This window comes from Hevea brasiliensis, chromosome 5 (assembly GCF_030052815.1).
Source record: "Hevea brasiliensis isolate MT/VB/25A 57/8 chromosome 5, ASM3005281v1, whole genome shotgun sequence".
Taxonomy (NCBI): domain Eukaryota; kingdom Viridiplantae; phylum Streptophyta; class Magnoliopsida; order Malpighiales; family Euphorbiaceae; genus Hevea; species Hevea brasiliensis.
This window is the reverse complement of record NC_079497.1, coordinates 66,891,100-66,910,559: the sequence shown is the minus strand read 5'-3', so window position 1 is coordinate 66,910,559 and position 19,460 is coordinate 66,891,100. Positions and strand designations below refer to the sequence as shown.

Here is a 19,460-nt window from a genome sequence, read left to right as displayed (position 1 = left end):
GTTTTCGAAAAAATCCACTGTCTCAGAAACATTTGTTTGTGGTGTTGCTGAGCTCATACATTTACCTCCATACCCTTTGGATAAGCGACCATGTAGCTTCCAGCATTGTTCCTTTGTATGCTTTGATTTTCCACAGTAATTATTGTGTAAATGATCCTTATCCGATAGACCATTAAGAGGGACGTGATTGTTCTCGGGAGGAACCAACTACTAACTTTGCCTTATTAGTAGGTAAAGAATGGATCATGACACTTCTACTTTCCTCCTACTATACATATGAATAAGTTTGCCTTAGGGAAGACATGGGGTCCTTGCCAAGCACTTAGACCCCAATCTAATTATACTCTATGTCTAACCCAACAAGGAAGTCATAGATCCATTCTTTTTCAATCAATTTTTGGAATTTAACAGCATCAACAGTATAGGTGGCTTGAAAGTCTTGGCAATAGTCTAATTCCTGCCACAAACCACTCAATTCAGCAAAGTGCTGAGCAATGGTCATCTCTCCTTGCTTCGTACTATGAACTTCGTTTTGAAGCTCATAGATTTGTGCATCATTGCCCATTTGAGAATAAGTTTGGACCATTTGAGAATAAGTTTGGAAGACTGCATTCCAAAAAGCAGCCGCACTGTTCAATAGCAAATAACCACGGGCTATCTGAGATTGCATTAAATTTATAAGCCAAGACATCACAAGGGAATTCTCTGATTCCCATTGACTATAAGTGGTACTCTTAGCTTTTCGGTTTTGTTTTATCCCCGGTGACATATCCTTGCAGTTCTCTAGCCTGAATAAACAATAAACAAGATCTTGACCATACAAAATAATTAGTACTGTCAAGCTTTACAGAACTGATTTGTAAAAGAGGACTGTTAGTCATAATACCCATCTTAGTTTCTAACATTTCATTTTTTTTTTTCTCGACCATTAAAAAAAAAAAAAAGAATAGTAGAACAACAACACCAGACAAAAAAACACAACAGTACAGGTTCAAACAAATAGGTCCAAGTATCAATGTGCAAATCAGGCAAGAGGAAAAAGTTGGGCAGAGGTGCAACAATTAGGGGAGAACACCAGAAGAAGACTCAGCAGGAAAAAGTCATCGAAAGAACGCTCACGCGCCAGAGTGTAGAAAATTGGTGAGATCTTATGTCGGCATGTAAGTCCACGCCCTTCAATAGATGGTGACAAGTCTTTAGTGATAGACCGATCGGCGAGTGGGCTTCCTCTTAAGGTAGGCAGTGACGCTTCATTCTCCTTCTATAGGTCACTAGAAGCTTACCCACTTAGAAACTCTACTTCCTCTTTAAAAAAAAATTATGCCACTAAAGGTGGTTGTCCTCTGATACCATGTTGAGAAGAATTCTTGGAGAGAAGAATTTGTATTTCAGTATGTATTTGTACACTCTTGCTATTTATATACAATAGTCCTAGATACAAAAGAAATCTAGATATTCTAGGAAACTAATAAAAAGAGGAAGAAGATAACGACAAGGAAAAAAAAATACAATCCCTTTAATTTAGAGATTTACAATACAGTAGGATTCTAACAATTACAATTAAAATTTTGGATAATTAGATGGAAACCACATGTCAAAACTGATATTATGACAAGCAATGTACCAATTTCAGTTTGCAAAGAAAAATACCAATCTAGAAATTTTGGGATTATTGAAAAATGCACATGATGCCAGACCCTAACAATCCATGAACAGCCTTTTACCAATTCATCAACTAACATAAAAGTGTACCCACAAAATAAAGGAATTTTGAGGGAAGAGGAAGAATAGAAGCCATCAGAGTCATATATATATATATATATATATATATATAATCATTAATCACAACAATGGATGTACTGAAACATATAATATAAACAAACAACATAATTGGCTTGAAAATAAAATATTCAAGGAAAATGGCAAGGAAAAGAAAGCTGAAGAGTAAGAACCACTTACAAGTTCCCAGGCTTCAATACTTCGTGGATTTTCATGTAAAAGCTTGCTGTTTATACAACACAAAATTGAAAAGGGGGGAAAATCCAATAAATCCCAGAACAAAATTACATTATAATCAAAGAGACATAATGATAGCTTTAAAAGCCCAATGGTCCCAACAGAAATGGTCCATTCACAAGAACAAAGAGGATTTGAGTAATCCACAAATTTGTTGAACTCCCACTTGGTTACTTATTATTGAATTTGACAAAGATGCCTCATTATGTTGTAAAGATTTATAAATAAGATATCAATTGTTTGCTTATTGCCACAAGGACAAAAATGAAATTCTTACTACCTTTGCCAACAACATTTTGAAAGAATTGAAGAACTCTCTCAAAATTAATAATGACATTCAAAATGCAATAAGAAAAAGTTCAAGGAGATAGTTTTCTTTGTCTTGAAGTACCTAGAAAGGAAAAGTTTTGTCCAGTATTCACGGCTGTTTTTGGGGGGCTAATTCTCCTTAAACATTCTCCATTACATTATAAAATATATATATATATATATATAGAAGAAAACTTGAGTGTTTCTGAATATAGTTACACCAAGGATACAAGGCAGATAAGGCATTCTTAAAATTACTGAAACATAGTAAGGGCATCCTAGTCAACATTAAAAGATAAAAGCATTGGGAGTTCCCAAAAATATTTGTAGAGTACCAAAATTGCCAACCAATAATAAAAAACCATAGATCCGATCTGTCTGCAACAGTTAAATTAATGCAGTCATAATAGTATTGTATTGAAATAATGAAAATATGCATTTCACATACTAACTATTAGCCCACTAAAAATTAAGCAACCAATCTTTCAGTAGGGCCCTTTCCGCTCCAGTTGAATTAAAAAGCAAGCAACAATAAGGCAAGGGTTAGTTTGACAATAATTAGGCCCAATTCAGTCCCAGAATGCCAATTGACCACATTACGACAAGCAAGTAGCAATAATCAAGCAAATTATTAACTCAATATCATTTATTACAGCAAAATAGCAATTTTGATGTACCCCTTAACTTCTTTACTCGTAAGAGCAATATCCGGTAGTCAAACCACTGAAATAAAAATTTCTACTAATCATACAACATGACAGAAAAACACACATAAAATTCAACAACACATACAACAAAGAACAAAAAAAAATAAACAAGTTAACAAACAACATAATAAAAATAAACATTGATAAAAAAAACATAACTTAAAATATAAAAATTAAAGGTCAAAGACATATAAAAGAATAAAAAAATTAATAAGAAATAAAAAAAAATGAAACTGAAAAAATCATAAAAAGAAAAAATAAAAGTAATAAACTTAAAAATATAAATATATAAACAATACAAAAAAATCTATTTATATAAAACATATCAATTAAAATAATTATAAATGAAAAACACACACAAAAACAACAATCATAACTGAAAAAAAAACAAATAAAAAAAAATAAAAAAAATAAAAAAAACAAAATATTAAAAATATAAAAAATATTCAAAAAATATAATAAAAATTTATTATTAAAAAAAAAATTTAAATATAAAAATAATACTAAAAATTATAACTTTAAAAATATACCTAAAAAAAATTAAATAAATATAAATTAAAAACTAAACCTAATAAAAAATAGAAATATCTTATCAATATCAATTCTTGAATACCATCAACTATTAACATCATCTTCTCTTTAAAAAACATCCCAAAAAAATTTAGCCATCATCCAAAAAGAAAATAAAAAAAAAATCTTAAAAAATTTTGAAGAAAGAAAGATTATAAATTTATCATGAAATTTACATTAAGATTCATGATTCAAATTTTAACATTTTACAAACAAAATAAAATAAAAATAATAAAAAAAATAAAATAAAAATAAAACTAATTAAAATTAATAACTAACTAATAAGCTAATGCACTAATAAATATATTTAATTAATTTTACAATTTTAATTAATTGCAATAAATTAACAAATAATAAACTCTTTATTCACTAATTATGCATTCCACACACTATTTAAAGTAACCAAACTGCACTTACTTAAAACTTTTCAACTAGTGACAAAACAACTTAACTAACAAATCAAAACAGACTCACAACAATTACATACAATTTTCAATTTTTTTCTTAATTAAATCTCTTACAATTTCTATGTGCTTAAGATTCTCATCAATTTATCTATATAACTGAACTATCTAAGCTTATCAATCAACAACACAAAAACAAAATTTCACAAACAAAAAACAAATAACAATTCATCAACAATTCACATACTTCTTGAACCATAACTATTGCCATCAAATGAGCCTTTGAACCATTTTAACATCTATCAATACTTCACTTATCTTGCCTAGCTATAAACTATCTACTTTATATCAAGTATCATAATCATGACTATCTTATATCATCAGATCATCAAAGAGACTATCATCAGAATCTATCAGCTATAATCAATGATTCCTAATCAATAAGAAAAGTCGAATCAATAGATTTTAGTGATGAAGTATTTATGAATTTATGTAGAAAAGAGCAGAAAAGATCATCTGGAAATATATTCACTCGCTCATCAGACATATATATCATGAACTCTATGTCCTAGTGACCAATAGCTTTCATATACCTCTAAAAATCCTATAAAAAAATAACCCATTTTGCAACCAATGATTAAAAAACTCTATTTGCCTCATTTCTCAACTTCAGATTTCGCTTGATTTTCCATTCACTCTTTGATTCTTTTTTCAATAGACATTCTTTTTTTGAGAAATTCAGATTCCCTTTTCATTTCTCTTTATCTTGATTCTTCTTTAATCTTCAAGATTTTATTCCCAATTCTTTCTTTTAATTTTTTAAACTCTCATAAAAAAACTTTCTTTTTCCCTATATTTTTTTTTATTTCAAACAATATTTTAAACACCCCTTTAAGTGATATATGATTGCCAGGTAACATCCTCAAGACATGGCCATGATCACAAAATCAAATCGCATTCAGATCTGACATTGATCATCATCAAACTGAAAGCTGACTATTTGCCTCATCAACATGCCCCAAGGTTTCTTTCAAACTCCAAAACAAATTTTCTTTTTCTCAATTCCTTCCTCTCCTTCTAGTTTTCCACTTCTTCCAAGTCATCATTTAAACATCACTTTTCAATCAAAAACATTTCAACAAATTCATCACACTCAAGATCTTCAAGATTCATAAAGATTTTTGCACACATTAATCATTCAAAGGTCTTCAGCATAAGCTTCTCTCATGGATGTTACCTTATTGACAATTATTAATGTTTCTCCTCTTCAAACCTCTCTATCTTCTTTCAATGCTCCCTTCCTCTTCTCTTGCTCTGCTACCTCTCACACTTACACTTCTTACTCAACTTTTCCCTCCAATCTCTCTCAGCATCATCCCATTCTTTTTTCCATCGTTTTCATTCTCTCCGCTCCATTCAGCTCAGCCAGTTTTATTCTCCCTCCAAATAGAGACAGAGGAAACAGATAAAGAGAAAGGCTTAGAGGATGGAGATAGAGAATTATAGGAGATGAAATTAGAAATGGGATGTTTAGTAAGTCCTAACACCTTTCTGAGAGCAATAGGAATATCAAGATCATTATTTAAAAAAGAAGAACATACCGAGAATCAAAATTAGACTCAAGAGCCAAAGGAGACTCATCACATACCTCAAGATGTCCAGAATTGAATCCGCAGATTTAGATTCCTCTTGGATGGCTATATTTGTCTTGTTTCTATTTATTTCTTTCTTCTTTCTGCCTTTCTTCTCGGGCCTTTCTTCTTTTCTCGAGATCTGACTCTGACTCTCCAGTTTCATTATTATAGGCTCTAAACCCATCTCTCCTCCTAAATTGAAGGTTGGGAGAAGATGAGGATGAAGGAAAATACACCTCTTCCTATATGCTCCAAGAGATGGATGGAAATAAGATTCAAATTCCTTGAAGGTAACTACCATACACAAAATATTTTCGTGAAGGAGGATGATAACACCTATATCCCTTTCAATGCTAGAATAAACAAAAACACATTTCTGGCTTAGGTTAGGTCTAATTTTTCACTATTGCTTATGAACAAAGCAAACACAACCAAATACCTTGAGGAGGAACGATATGAATTTACCCCAAAAAACCTCAAAAGGACTAGGACTCTTAAACTCCAATGTCTAAAGAGGCATCCTGCTAATAAGATATGCAAAAAAAAATAGCATCCCCAAAGAAGGTTTTAGAACATTCATGTAAATATGTTTACCTAGCAACCTCAAGTAAGTCTATTTTTTCTCTCATTTTGTGAACTTGTGAACTAGTATTAACACAAGTCTAATAAAGTAAAATCTCATGCCTTCAAATCAAAGACTCCATTCATATATTCTGTACCATTATCAGTTCTTAATATTTTAACATGAGCATCAAACTGTGTATTAATCATTTTATGGAACTGCTGAAAATAAGAGAAAACTTCATTTTTCCCTTTCTTCAAATATACCCAAGTTAACCTACTACAACAATCAATAAAGGTCACAAACCATCTGTAACCCGATAAAGACACAGTTTGAGTAGGCCCCCATACATCAGAATGGATAGTCATAAAAAGAATTGAAGCTTTATTATTTATTGCAGGATAAGATTGTCTAGTAAGTTTAGCAAACTCACAAGCATCACATACTAACAATTCAGTTTTGCATTGTTTAAACAAAAAAGGATAAAGTTTTTCTAACTAGTAAATTAAGGATGTCCTAGTTTCCTATGCCACATGATAATTTGTTCCTCAGCACTCATAGATTCCCCCAACATGGCCTGGCTAACATAATCATTCAAGAGATACAAATTTATCTTGCCTACCATGCCAATAATCGCTCTTCTTCTGTCACAATTCCTGAAATACACAGTGAGTTGGGAAAAATTCAATTTTGCAATTTAGAGCTTTTGTGATTGAACTGACAAATAAGAGGTTAATAGGAAAGTTAGGTACATGTAAAACAGAACTAAAACTTATATTAGGGGTGCATTTAACAGAACCTATTCCAGAAACACTAGATAAGGATCCATCTGCAGTGCGGACTTTTTCTTTTCCTGAACATGGAGAATAGGATATGAATTTATTTAAAGAGCTTGTCATATGCTTGTTTGCTCCAGAATCTATAACCCAAAAAGAATTATTAAGATTGACAAGAAAAGCATTACCTAAGTTGACGAGTTATGATAGCAAACATCTTAGAGTCTGTACCTCTTCATTGAAAAACATCTTAGTGGTGGTGGTAGTATCTTTAAACAGATTCACAGCCTAAGATACATTAGCTTGTGGTCTAGTAAGACCCATCCTTTTTCCTCCACGCCCTTTAGTGGGGCGTCCATGCAATTTCCAACAGTGTTCCTTAGTATGCCGGTTTTTTCCACAATAGTCACAATATAGTTGATCCTTATCTGATGAATCATGTGATTCTTCACGTGAGGAATTAGCAACTAGCCCTGCCTTATCAACAGACATAGAATGAATCATGGCACTCCTTCTGCTCTCTTCCTACTTAACATAAGAGTATGTCTGTCTTAAGGTAGGTAAAGGATCATTCCCAAACACTTGGACCCTAATTTGACCATATTCCATATTCAACCCAGCAAGAAAATCATAGATCCGCTCTTTCTCAATCAACTTCTGAAATTTAACAGCATCTTCAGAACATGAGGCCTGAAAGTCTTGGTAAAAGTCCAGTTCCTACCATAGACCACTCAATTCTGCGTAATATTGAGCAATAGTTAGCTCACCCCGTTTCATACCATGAACCTTGTTTCGAAGCTCATACACTTGTGCATCGTTTCCAACTTGAGAATAGGTCTAAGAAACTGCACTTCAAATGGTAGCTGCACTATTAAACAGTAAATATCCACTAGTTATATGTGGTTGCATGGAATTGATAAGCCATGACATGATAAGAGAATTTTTTGACTCCCATTGACTGTAGGTAGAAGTAGACTTTTCTGGTTTTTACTTATCTCCAATAAGATAACCCTGTAACCCTCTAGCTTGAATAAAAAGGAGACACGATCTAGACCATACAAGGTAATTTGTCCCGTCAAGCTTTGCGGGGCTAATAATTAATGAGGGATTTTCAGTTGTAGTAGTCATTTTCCCTTCAACTACTGAATTTTTTGCATCAGACATAATTCAGAGAACTGATTAAAAGAAACAGTAAGCAAAAGATAAATATCCAAAAACAAAATTGCAAACCAAGAGATAGAAATGGGCTGGGGCAGAGGCGCGATAGACTAGGGATGTCGTCGGAAAAAAAGTGCGGCCAGAAAAACTGACCAAGAATAGGCTCACTCCCCGGCGCATGTACACAAGGTGGAAACCTTCTGTCGACACATGGGATCATGCACCTCACCGGATGGCAGCGAGAATCCAGGCGAGGACCGGCGATGAGGTTTTCTTCCTTCCTAAAGGGGCGGTGACAACTACCTCCCTCAACAGACCCACTTTCAGGCTTACCTACACAAACCCTAACTATTTCTCATTGTTTTCTCTCTACAAAAAACAATTGCCAGATAAAATGGCTAAGGCTCTGATACCATGTTGAGATTAGAGAGAATTGAAGAATTTCTTGATGCTTTTCACAGTGTTACAATGATTCAAATTTATACACAAAGGCTATAGCCTTAATAGAAAAAAAAAATAAAAGCTAATAAATACAAATATCCCTAATATCACTAATTTACATTCTAATTTACAGCTAATGCACTAATTAAGGGATTTTAACACATTCTAATTTACGGCTAATACACTAATTAAGGAATTCCAACAATCATGTCAAACAAAAGATGGCGTGTGATGATGTTACAATTAAAATCTAATGACCAAAACAATCAAACTCTTGCACACATTTACAATTTTTTTTACCAATCCTTCTTATTTGGCATGTTATGCTAAATCAAGAAATTGGTCGCAATTTTAGTCAACTGGACAACATTGGAAACAATACATATAGTAGCAAAGCCAAAAATTGACATTGTTTTTTTTTTTGGGGAGAGGGGGGGGGGGGGCGCGGCGAAAATCTTATAATTTTGTTCTTCTAAAAATTAAGTAGTCACTCTCAATTAGAGTTAAAATAGGTATTTCCTTATCATATCAAGAGCTAGTTAGATTAAGTATTCATAAGTCCGTCACAAGGAATTTACTTCCTGAAAATTCTTCTTTGCAATAATAGAAAGAAAGGAATTTTGAACAAAAAAAAAGAAGGTAGGGAATCCAGAAATGCCAGCTCCTAAAACTAAGAAAGAAGTTAGAGGCTTCTTAGGCAAGTTGTAGTATATCAGCCGATTCATAGCAAAGCTCACCACCACATGTGAGCCCATCTTCAAGTTATTAAGAAAGGACCAGCCTGCGGCTTGGAGTGACAAGTGCCAAGGATTATTTTGAGAATCCCTTTTCGTAAAACACATCAATAACTTTTTTTTTTTTTTTTGCTCATGATATTAATTTCCTAATTTTAGTAACTCAAAATTTTATTAGTTCACAATTTAAACATACACATAATTACATAAGTGAAACTTTAAAATTTTATGAAAAGTTTTACAAATTCACATTTTGCACATACATACAATTAAAAAAATAACACAAAAGTAGTTAAAAATTAATAAAAAATTTTCACAAAAATTCCATCTGCCTATACTAAATATCAAAATTTAATAAATATCCTATAAAATGAAATTATCAATTTTAATTGTAGAATAGAATGAAAATGAAAACGTAGAATGAAACTATTAATTTGGATGGGATGGTTATTTTGATAGGCTGAAATGTTTATTTAATTATGAATTTGAACTATAAAATAGGCCAAAATTAGATTTTTGAAGAGTAATTGTTCTTGAAAATTAAAAAAGAAAAAATTTAGCCTAGGCTAGGGGGCAACATCAATCCATTTAGGAAGTCAACATTAATTCATATAAATAGATCCTTAAAGAAATTTTTTGGGTTAGGGGGGCCATGCCAACCCCACACACCCACCCCCCCCCCCCCAAACAAAAAAAAAAAAATCCGCCATTGAGTACATATATTTTATTGATGACGAATAAAATATTTTTTTAATATAATTTTTTCCCTTAAATTTTTTCATTTCCCATGCCCTCAACCTCCCTGTTAAAAAACAAAAAATACTCTATCTCCATGCCCCTACCGGAACAGAAAAGCACAATATTGGCCTCAAAGCTGCTGAACAAACCTTGAGCAATTCAAAATCCTTAAATTAAACCAAACCCTCTTTCTCGTTTTTCAATTTTTTCAAGCTCGCCAAAATTGTTAAAGAAAAAAAATTATCATATCATGATAAAGTTTACAAAATTAGAAAGACTGGTTGAAATTGCAGACATGGGCAAAGTTGCATGTGTGTGTGCGTGCACACGCATCATTAGGTCTTACAATTAAAATGAATGCATTTTCCAAGAGACTAGCTTAAGTTGAACCTGTAACTCTGGATGGTCCAAAACATTCACTTGTTGAACTGGAACCTGTGTATGCAAAATCAAGGGTTACGTGATGAAAAAGGTGGTGTACATAAACAGCTTTCAAAATTGCAGTTTACACTTCTTTTACTACTTTTCTTATAGTTTTACAATGAAACAAACCTAAACTTTGAAATCCAATCCTTCACGCGTTTGATATAACATTGGATGTCAGATTTGACATATAATCATAACGATAATTCAGATTCCAGATTATAGTCTGCTGAACTCAAATCAAAAATTTTTTTGTTCCACATTTTTAATCACCTTGAGAACAGCACAAGCTTTATAGAGTTCATGTTTTCTAGCATTTCCCATACCATCTGCATTACCTGCATAACAAATTAAATGAAAAAACCTGAATTAAATAACAAAAAAAGAAAAGAAAAAATCGCAATGCAAGATAAGTGCAGAGATGGGAATGATAAGCTACATATGTGGAAATATAATAAAGAATTAAATAATGAATGAGTGCATTTGTGCATTTCTAGCCAGGAAGAGATGGCACCCATTGAAGATAATAAATTTAGTGAGAGATGCTTGAAATAGTTTGGCCACATCCAGCATAGATCAGCATATGCACAACTGGCACAGGAAAGAAAGATTATATCCAAGTTGCGTGAGTGAATAACGAAGAGCTAGACCAAGGATGAATAGGGTAAAATTAGTTAAAAATAATGTAAAACCTCCACACCTCTCCAAAAATGAAGCTATTAACTGTATAAAAAGAAAGAAAAAGATCCACATAACTAAACCCAACGACACTAGTGTTGATGCTGATTTGAGTTGTGTTGTAGACATTGTGGAGCATAAGCCACATGGCACTCTTGAAAAAAAAATGAAACCATATTCAAAGATATTGTTATGGAAAGTCAATCATTATATTATTTCTGTGTATATTCTGTATTCTGTATTCCTATTTAGGATTTCTTATTTAGGATTTCTTCCTAATTAGTATAACACAATTATAGGAATCAATTGTATATAAATACCCATGTACAGATTAATTGAAATCAATGAGAATCATCTCTTTCTACATCTCTTTCTACATGGTATCAGAGCAGGCCATCTAGGGTGACTATTTGTTCTCACCACCCAGCTCATGAGAGACCTTGGCGCCGACCTACGCTTCGATTCCGATCAACATTGCCGCGTCGCCTCAATCCCCTCATTCCACCACTGTGTCTTTGTTCGATCCAAGACACCATTAAAGGACTTCGAGGTTTGGCTCTCGATCCTATTTCGTATTTACTTGATTTGTGATTTTGGATTATTTTGTTGTCACAAGACTTTGGATTAGCGTTTTGGTTAGTTTCTTTGTCTCAACAAATGGCAGACAATAAGAATGTTATTTCTGATGTGATTCCGATGATGACTAAGATCACGGAACACAAACTTAATGGTTCAAATTACAGGAGTGGAGTAAGATCATAGGGTCTATTTGCGTAGCATTGATAAGGATGATCACCTTACTAAAGATCCACTCATCGATGATACACAACAAACTTGGCTAAGGGAGGACGCTCGGTTGTTTTTGCGGCTTGAACTCGATTCACGGTGAGGTAATTAGTTTAATTAATCACCGTGAATTTGTTAAAGAATTGATGGATTACTTAGATTTTCTCAGATTCGTAAAGGGAATATCTCCGTATTTATGAAGTTTGTAAGGCATTCTACCGTCGAGAAAGAGAATAAGTCTCTCACGGCTTATTTTATGGATTTTAAGCGGGTATATGAGGAACTTAATGTATTGTTGCCTTTTAGTTCGATGTGAAAGTTCAAAGAGCCCAACGGAGCAATCGGTCATATGAGTTTTCTTGCGTGCCTTCCTTGAGTATGAGATCGCTAAATCTCGATTCTTTCCAGCTCGAGATTTCCTCTTTGCATGAAACATTCACACGGGTCCTTCAGATGCAGAGTACCCAATCTTCACACTGCCAAGAGTGCTCTTATTAGCAGTAATCCAAATGGACAACAGTGGTAATAGAAGAGGAAGTAGAGGAGGAATTACAGCAAATGTATAATCAGAATGGAGAGGCTAGTTCTAATCAGACTCAAGAGGAGTCATTTGTTATTATTGTCATGAGCACAGCCATACAAAATATAATTGTCCATGACTTCAGAGGAAAAATCGCGATCACAGATGGCAAATATGGCAGCAGAGGATTCTACGGTATCTTCCTCCGAGAAAACTGCTTTGGTATCTCAGAAGATTTTGCACGCTTTTCCCAAAGATCGTGCATCTCTAAAGCCTACCGTTCCCTATCATCGCGATCACGAGTCGAGTAAATCCACTACATGCCTTGTGTCTTCCTCATCCAAATGGGTTATTGATTACGTGCAACAGATCACATGACAGTAATTCTAGTCTTCTATCCGCTAGTCTAATCCCACTTCCTCTCATTACTTTAGTGATGGTTCTACTTCTTGTGTCATGGGTTCTGAATCGCGAATCCGACTTCACAATTTCTTTGTCATCTGCTTTGTGTCTACCAAATTTCTCTTTTAATCTACTGCATTAGTAAACTTACTGCACTTAAATTGTTCTATTTCCTTTTTCCGATCGGTGTTTGTTTGTGATCTTACGACGGCTGATTATTGGTAGAGGACGTGAGTCGTGGTCTCTACATTCTCGAAAATCATGTACCGCGATCGCTTGTTTGCTCGATCGTAACACCTCTTGAAGCTCATTGTAGATTGGGTCATCCTTCTTTGTCTACCATGAAGAAGTTGTGTCCTCGACTTTTATCAAGCACTAGAATGTGAGTCGTGTCGGTTTGCAAAACATCATCGTTTGCCATCTGAGTCTAGAGTCAATAAACAGGCTTCATCCCCTTTTGAGTTAGTTCCTTATGATGTTTGGGGTCCTTGTTCTGTTAGTTCTAAATCTGGATTTCGTTATTTTGTTAATTTTGTTGATGATTACTCGTGTTACTTGGTTATATTTAATGAAGAATCGCTCGAGTTGTTTTCTATCTTTTGTGCCTTTTGTAATGAAATCAAAACTCAATTTAATATTTCGGCGCATATTAAGAAGTGACAATGCTAAAGAATATTTTTCAGACAATTTCGTCTTACATGACACAAAATGGCATTCTTCATCGATCTTCTGTGGATACCCCATCCCAAAATGGCGTGGCGAAAGAAAAATCGGCATCTTCTTGAGGTAACTCGTGCTCTTCTTTTGGATGAAAGTTCCTAAACACTTTTGGGCGGATGCGCTTACGGCATGTTTTTTGATCAATCGTATGCCGTCTTCTGTCCTTAATGGAGATATTCCTTATACCGCTTTGTTCCCTACAAAATCTTTGTTTCCTGTTGAACCCCGTATTTTTGGTTGTACTTGTTTTGTACGTGATGTTCGTCCGCAGGTTACTAAATTGGATCCAAAGTCTCTCAAATGTGTCTTCCTTGGGTACTCCCGGATTCAAAAAGGGTACCGCTGTTTCTCTCCTACTCTTAATCGTTATCTTGTTTCTGCAGATGTCACATTTTTTGAGTCCACTCCATTTTTTTCTCAATCATCTGTGTATGAGAGTCAGGGGGAGGAGGATGATATCTTAATATACTGCCCAATCAATGTCTAGTCCTCTCTCACAGCCTGTTTCTTCTGTCTCTAGACCTACTCGGCCTCCCGTTGTTCATGTTTATTCCAGGAGATTGGAGATTACTGACTCAGATCCTCCACTAGCTACTTCGTTGGGAGATCCTGTACCTCATCACCGATCATGATTCTGATCTAGATTTACCCATTGCTCTTCGTAAAGGTAAACGTTCATGTACTTACCCTATCTCTTCTTTTGTTTCTTATAATCAATTGTCTTCTTGTTCTCGGTGTTTTGTTACTTCTTTAGACTCTGTTCCTATCCCTAATACCGTTGGTGAGGCCTTTGTCTCATCCCGGGCCGTGTCCGCTATGAAAGAAGAAATGGAGGCTTTAGATGCTAATGGTACATGGGAACTGTTGCCTTTGCCCACTGGTAAGAAAGCTATTGGTTGCAAATGGGTATTTACAGTAAAGGTAAATCCTGATGGTTCTGTGGCTAGGTTAAAAGCACGCCTTGTAGCAAAAGGATATGCTCAGACATATGGGGTTGATTACTCTGACACTTTTTCTCCTGTAGCTAAACTTACTTTTGTTCGCTTGTTTATCTCTTTAGCAGCTACATATGATTGGCCCCTGCACCAATTGGATATCAAGAATGCTTTCCTTCATGGTGATCTTCAGGAGGAGGTGTATATGGAGTAACCACCTGGGTTTGTTGCTCAGGGGGAGTTGGGTAAAGTTTGTAGGCTTCGGAAGTCTCTTTATGGCTTGAAACAAAGTCCTAGGGCCTGGTTTGGGAGATTCAAAGAAACAAAGACAGAATTTGGTATGCAAAAGAGTAAGTGTGATCACTCAAGATTTTATAAGCAACTGAGGTCGGGTCTAATTCTCACGGTAGTCTATGTGGATGACATTATCATCACTGGAAGTGACTCTGCAGGTATTTCATCTCTTAAAACCTTCCTCCAAACCCAGTTTCAGACCAAAGACTTGGGATTATTAAAGTATTTTTTGGGTATTGAAGTTATGAGAAGTAAGAAGGGTATTTTCTTGTCTCAAAGAAAATATGTCATCGATCTATTGACAGAGACAGAAAATTAGGTGCTAAGCCTTGTAGTGCACCAATGACTCCAAATTTACAAATCATAGGTGGGATAGTGAGTTGTTTGAAGATCCAGAGATACAGAGATTGGTAGGAAAATTGAACTACCTTATCATCACTCGTCCCGACATTGCTTATGCCGTTAGTGTGGTAAGTCGGTTTATGTCTTCCCAACCGTTGCTCATTGGGAAGCCTTGGGACAAATCTTGTGCTATCCAAGGAGCTCAGGAAGAGGTTTGTTATATGGTAATCATGGGCATTTGAATGTTGAATGTTTTTCGATGCCGACTGGCTGGATCTAAGGTTGATAGGAGGTCAACCATCGGATATTGCGCTTTTTGTTGGAGGAAATTTGGTGTCTTGGAAAAGCAAGAAGCGAGTGTAGTTTCTCGATCTAGTCTGAATCCGAATACAGAGCCATGGCACAATCGGTATGTGAGGTAATGTGGATATTTCAATTACTAGATGAGACAGTTTTAAGACCCCAACTCGCGAAATTGTGGTGTGATAATCAAGTCGCTCTCCATATTGCTTCTAATCGGTATTTCATGAGCGGACCAAACATATTGAGATTGATTGTCACTTTGTTCGTGAAAAGATTCAACAACAGATCATCTCAACAGACATATCAAAGCGAGAGCGCTTAGAGATATTTTCACAAAAGCTACGAATGGAGCTAGGATTGACTACATTTGTAACAAGTTGGGCATGATTAACATCTATGCTCCAACTTGAGGGGAGTGTTATAGAAAGTCAATCATTATATTATTTCGTGTATATTCTCAGATTCGTATTCCTATTTAGGATTTCTTATTTAGGATTTCTTCCTAATTAGTATAACACAATTATAGGAATCAATTGTATATAAATACCCATGTACAGATTAATTGAAATCAATGAGAATCATCTCTTTCTACATCTCTTTCTATAGATATTATAGAATGCACTTCTAAAATCTTCACATGATCAAGCACTACATAGATTAGCTAGCAGATTTACGTTTCACAGAGAAGAAACTACAAGCATTACATAGATTGCAACTGATATTGCATCAACAGCATGCTTTGCAAGCCAAATACATACAGTAATCTCCTCCACCTACTAATACAACCAGCTTATCCAATACAGATAGCAGCCTAAGATCCTAATAATTCCTACATAGATGACATCTTCATTCACAAAATCAACTTGCCCAGATTAGCGAGACTTGTTTGATTTCAAGAGTGTTGTACATGATCCACTTAAAATCAAAACAGATTGAAGGATGCTTGACTGATAAGATTGGCAACTCAATTAAACTGTAGATTATATGAAATACACAAACAAGCATATTTCACAATGCTGAACTGTACTGAGCCTATATCACACATCAGTAGAAAGGAATTACCAATCGACAAGCATAGAATGTGAAGATTATGCCCTCTCGAAATCAGATAGCTAATTGTTGGAGAAAAGAACCTGTAGAAAAGTAACATAAGGTTACAATATAACGTGTCTATATATATATTCTACTTTAGACAGCTAATAAAATATATACATTAATTGAAAGATTCTCTTAATCCAGGACAAAGGCCCTCAGAGTGGGGTTGGAGTTGGTCTTGGGCTTGATTGTCATCAGCCAAAAAAAAAATCATCAAGCACCCAACATTAATGACAGCGGCCACAAGGATGATACATGAAAATCTATCTATCAATCAATAGCACAAAGCATTAACAACAAATTAAACGGTGATAACATGCAATCCAAAAGAAAACCAGCAACAAGCACAAGTGAAAACGAAGACAACTGCAACAGCATAATCAAAGATTAAAAAAGGCTTACATGGATTCATCATCAGGGTGAGCAACAACCAGCAGGACATTTTTCTTGCAAAAAGCTCCACCTAATTCAAATGATAAAAAAGAAACGAAATTTCAACTGATTGTTATACAATGCAAATTCAAAAAAATGTAATATAAGAATGCTATGAAAAATATTCACCATTGCTCAAAAGAAAAGTCCTGGAAGGTAACCTCGATGTATGGATAATTTTGCATAAGGATGCAATCCAGAGTACAATTAGTGACAGGACAACCACTAGCCAGCTCATCTACCAAGCAATTGCGTGATACAAAGTCTTTTTTCTCTTTATTCAGCAATTTCTTATCTCTTTAATTGAATGGCCAACCTGGAGCAGAAAAAGAAAAGCTCAACTCAACAAGGGTAAACCAAATATATAACATGTAAATCCACTTCCTCCAGTACAATCTATTTTAGGCCAAAAGGCAAGAATTAAAATGAAAAGGTTTTTCTCTTGTTTCTTCATTCTTGTTCCTGGGAATCCAAAATGGGTAAGCCAAAATTAATAAACCTAAGGTACTAATAGCAGCAGTCATAGTAAGAGCAATTTATTAATCCATTTTCTAGTTAGCACTTTATCAAACATCTGAACTTCAAAACCTGATTGAATGACTATGCTAGCTACATACGCATCTGGTACTCCAATTTAAAAAAAAAAAAAAAAAAAAAAAAGAATTTGTATGGAAGATATTGAAAACCATAGAATTTCAGATTATCAAAAGAAAAAGACAGCAGGCATCTTTAGGGATTCAAACAAACCGAGCTTTGACTAGCTTAGGCTCAGCTCGTTGGTAGTTTCTAAAACTCGAACTCGGCTCATTTAAAATTTATTAAATTCAAGGTCGATTAGAGCTCAGCTCATTTTAAGTTCGTCTATAATATTAACAAGCCAAACTCGAGTTCAGCTCGTTTATTAGCTCAGGCTCAATAAGCTCATTTAAACAAGCATGAGTTCAAGTTCGAGCTTGACTTTTACAGTACCTATCTTCCAATCACATCATTATAAGATTCCTTAGTCATAAAAAAAATTTTAAAAAAATAACAGGGAAAAAAATCAGTTTACAACACATTACAACTAAATTAAAAAGAAGAAAAAACATATTACAACACCATAAATCAAATAAAACTAAATAGTTCCATCAAAGACACAAATTCAGATTAATTTATATGGTGTTTTAAATAGCTCTTAGTTACACGAGCACAGAGGACTTTTTTCCCCTGAATTATATGTTGGAAGTGCTCCTGAATGACCCAAGAGATATGCTGGTGGTAAAATGCATCAACTGCAGCACCAATGAAAGGTCCAACCCAGAAAATTCACTGAAAAAAAGATTAATTTTTCCTAAGTAAGCTAATTTCATGGGGTTAAGCATAGCAAATGTCTTCATCAAGTAACTAGTACAGTTGCATTTTAGGAAAAGAATATAATTACTTGATATACCAGCAGTGCAGTAAACAAGAACGAAGATCATGCCAGTAAAGGCCCAAGCAATAGCAAGAATCCCAACACCACCAAATGCATCAGCGTTCTTGGCAGGGTCAGTTTGGCTCTTATAACCAATCACAGTCAAAAACGGTGATGTATAAAAACAAGAGGGTAGCTATAAACTCAGCAATTATAGCTCCATAAAACGACCACATCTTCTATGCTTTTTAAATAGCTCTTAGTTCAACAAAAACCCCATTAATTTCAGATTATATCTGTAACTAATTTTTTGGGGTAATTGACAATGATTGCACCGCATAGTAATTACTTTAAAATTAGGCCCACTCATCTCTGGATCACTTGTAATCCTCCAAATCAAAATTAATCCATGTATTACAGTACATATAAGAATTAGAAGTAATCCAAGATTTTCTAACCCCATATTCCTTTGGCTTTAAATGTTTAATAATACAAGATTTTTTTTTCCAATTCCTCACTACAAATAAAAATTTCTAACCATATATTCCTTCGCTTCAATTGTTCAGTCCCAGTAATGTGCAAAATGCATGAAAAAAAAAAGCCAGTAACAGGATAAAGTGACCTTAGTGAGCAGAAAATAAGTCTGCAACGAATGAGTTACTGGAAATCTGCTCAGAATGATTCTGTGTTGAGACCGATGGAACCGAAGAAAAGGAAACGAGGTGAAGTTCTCCTCCCAACAGAAATGGCCAAGAGAAACGGCCGAAGAGCTTTTGGAGCAGAAATTGAGAACCTGAGGAATGAGGGAAGTTTTATGGGTAACTTTTTTTTCAATTCAAAACTACGTAGTTTTGACTCTTTTTTTAAAACCCCCAATGTAGTTTTAACTTTTGATTGAGTTAATTTTTTTTTTTTTGGAAGACACACACGAGAATATAAAATTTATTATACCAACATAATTTAAATTCAAAACTACAGATTTTTGCAATCACAATTTAAATTTTATTTAATTATAATTATAATTATAATTGATTACAATTTATTAATTTTATATTATCAAATATATTAACTTATTCATTGATATAATA

At 34.2% G+C, this 19,460-nt stretch overlaps 1 protein-coding gene across 1 annotated transcript in view; it reads right to left on the bottom strand.

Moving 5' to 3' along the window:
- The window catches only part of LOC131180112 (uncharacterized), a 36,867-nt gene extending 17,680 nt beyond the window's left edge, over positions 1-19,187 (bottom strand). The window contains exons 1-9 of the mRNA XM_058147730.1: positions 18,995-19,187; positions 17,109-17,295; positions 16,950-17,010; positions 16,515-16,585; positions 10,746-10,810; positions 10,407-10,484; positions 7,561-7,695; positions 7,276-7,455; positions 1,960-2,190 (exon numbers count right to left, since the gene is read on the bottom strand). Coding sequence (XP_058003713.1) covers positions 1,960-2,190; positions 7,276-7,455; positions 7,561-7,695; positions 10,407-10,484; positions 10,746-10,810; positions 16,515-16,585; positions 16,950-17,010; positions 17,109-17,217 — 930 coding nt within the window. The 5' untranslated portion in view covers positions 17,218-17,295; positions 18,995-19,187. The remainder of the gene's footprint in view (positions 1-1,959; positions 2,191-7,275; positions 7,456-7,560; positions 7,696-10,406; positions 10,485-10,745; positions 10,811-16,514; positions 16,586-16,949; positions 17,011-17,108; positions 17,296-18,994) is intronic.
- Positions 19,188-19,460: the final 273 nt, after the last annotated feature.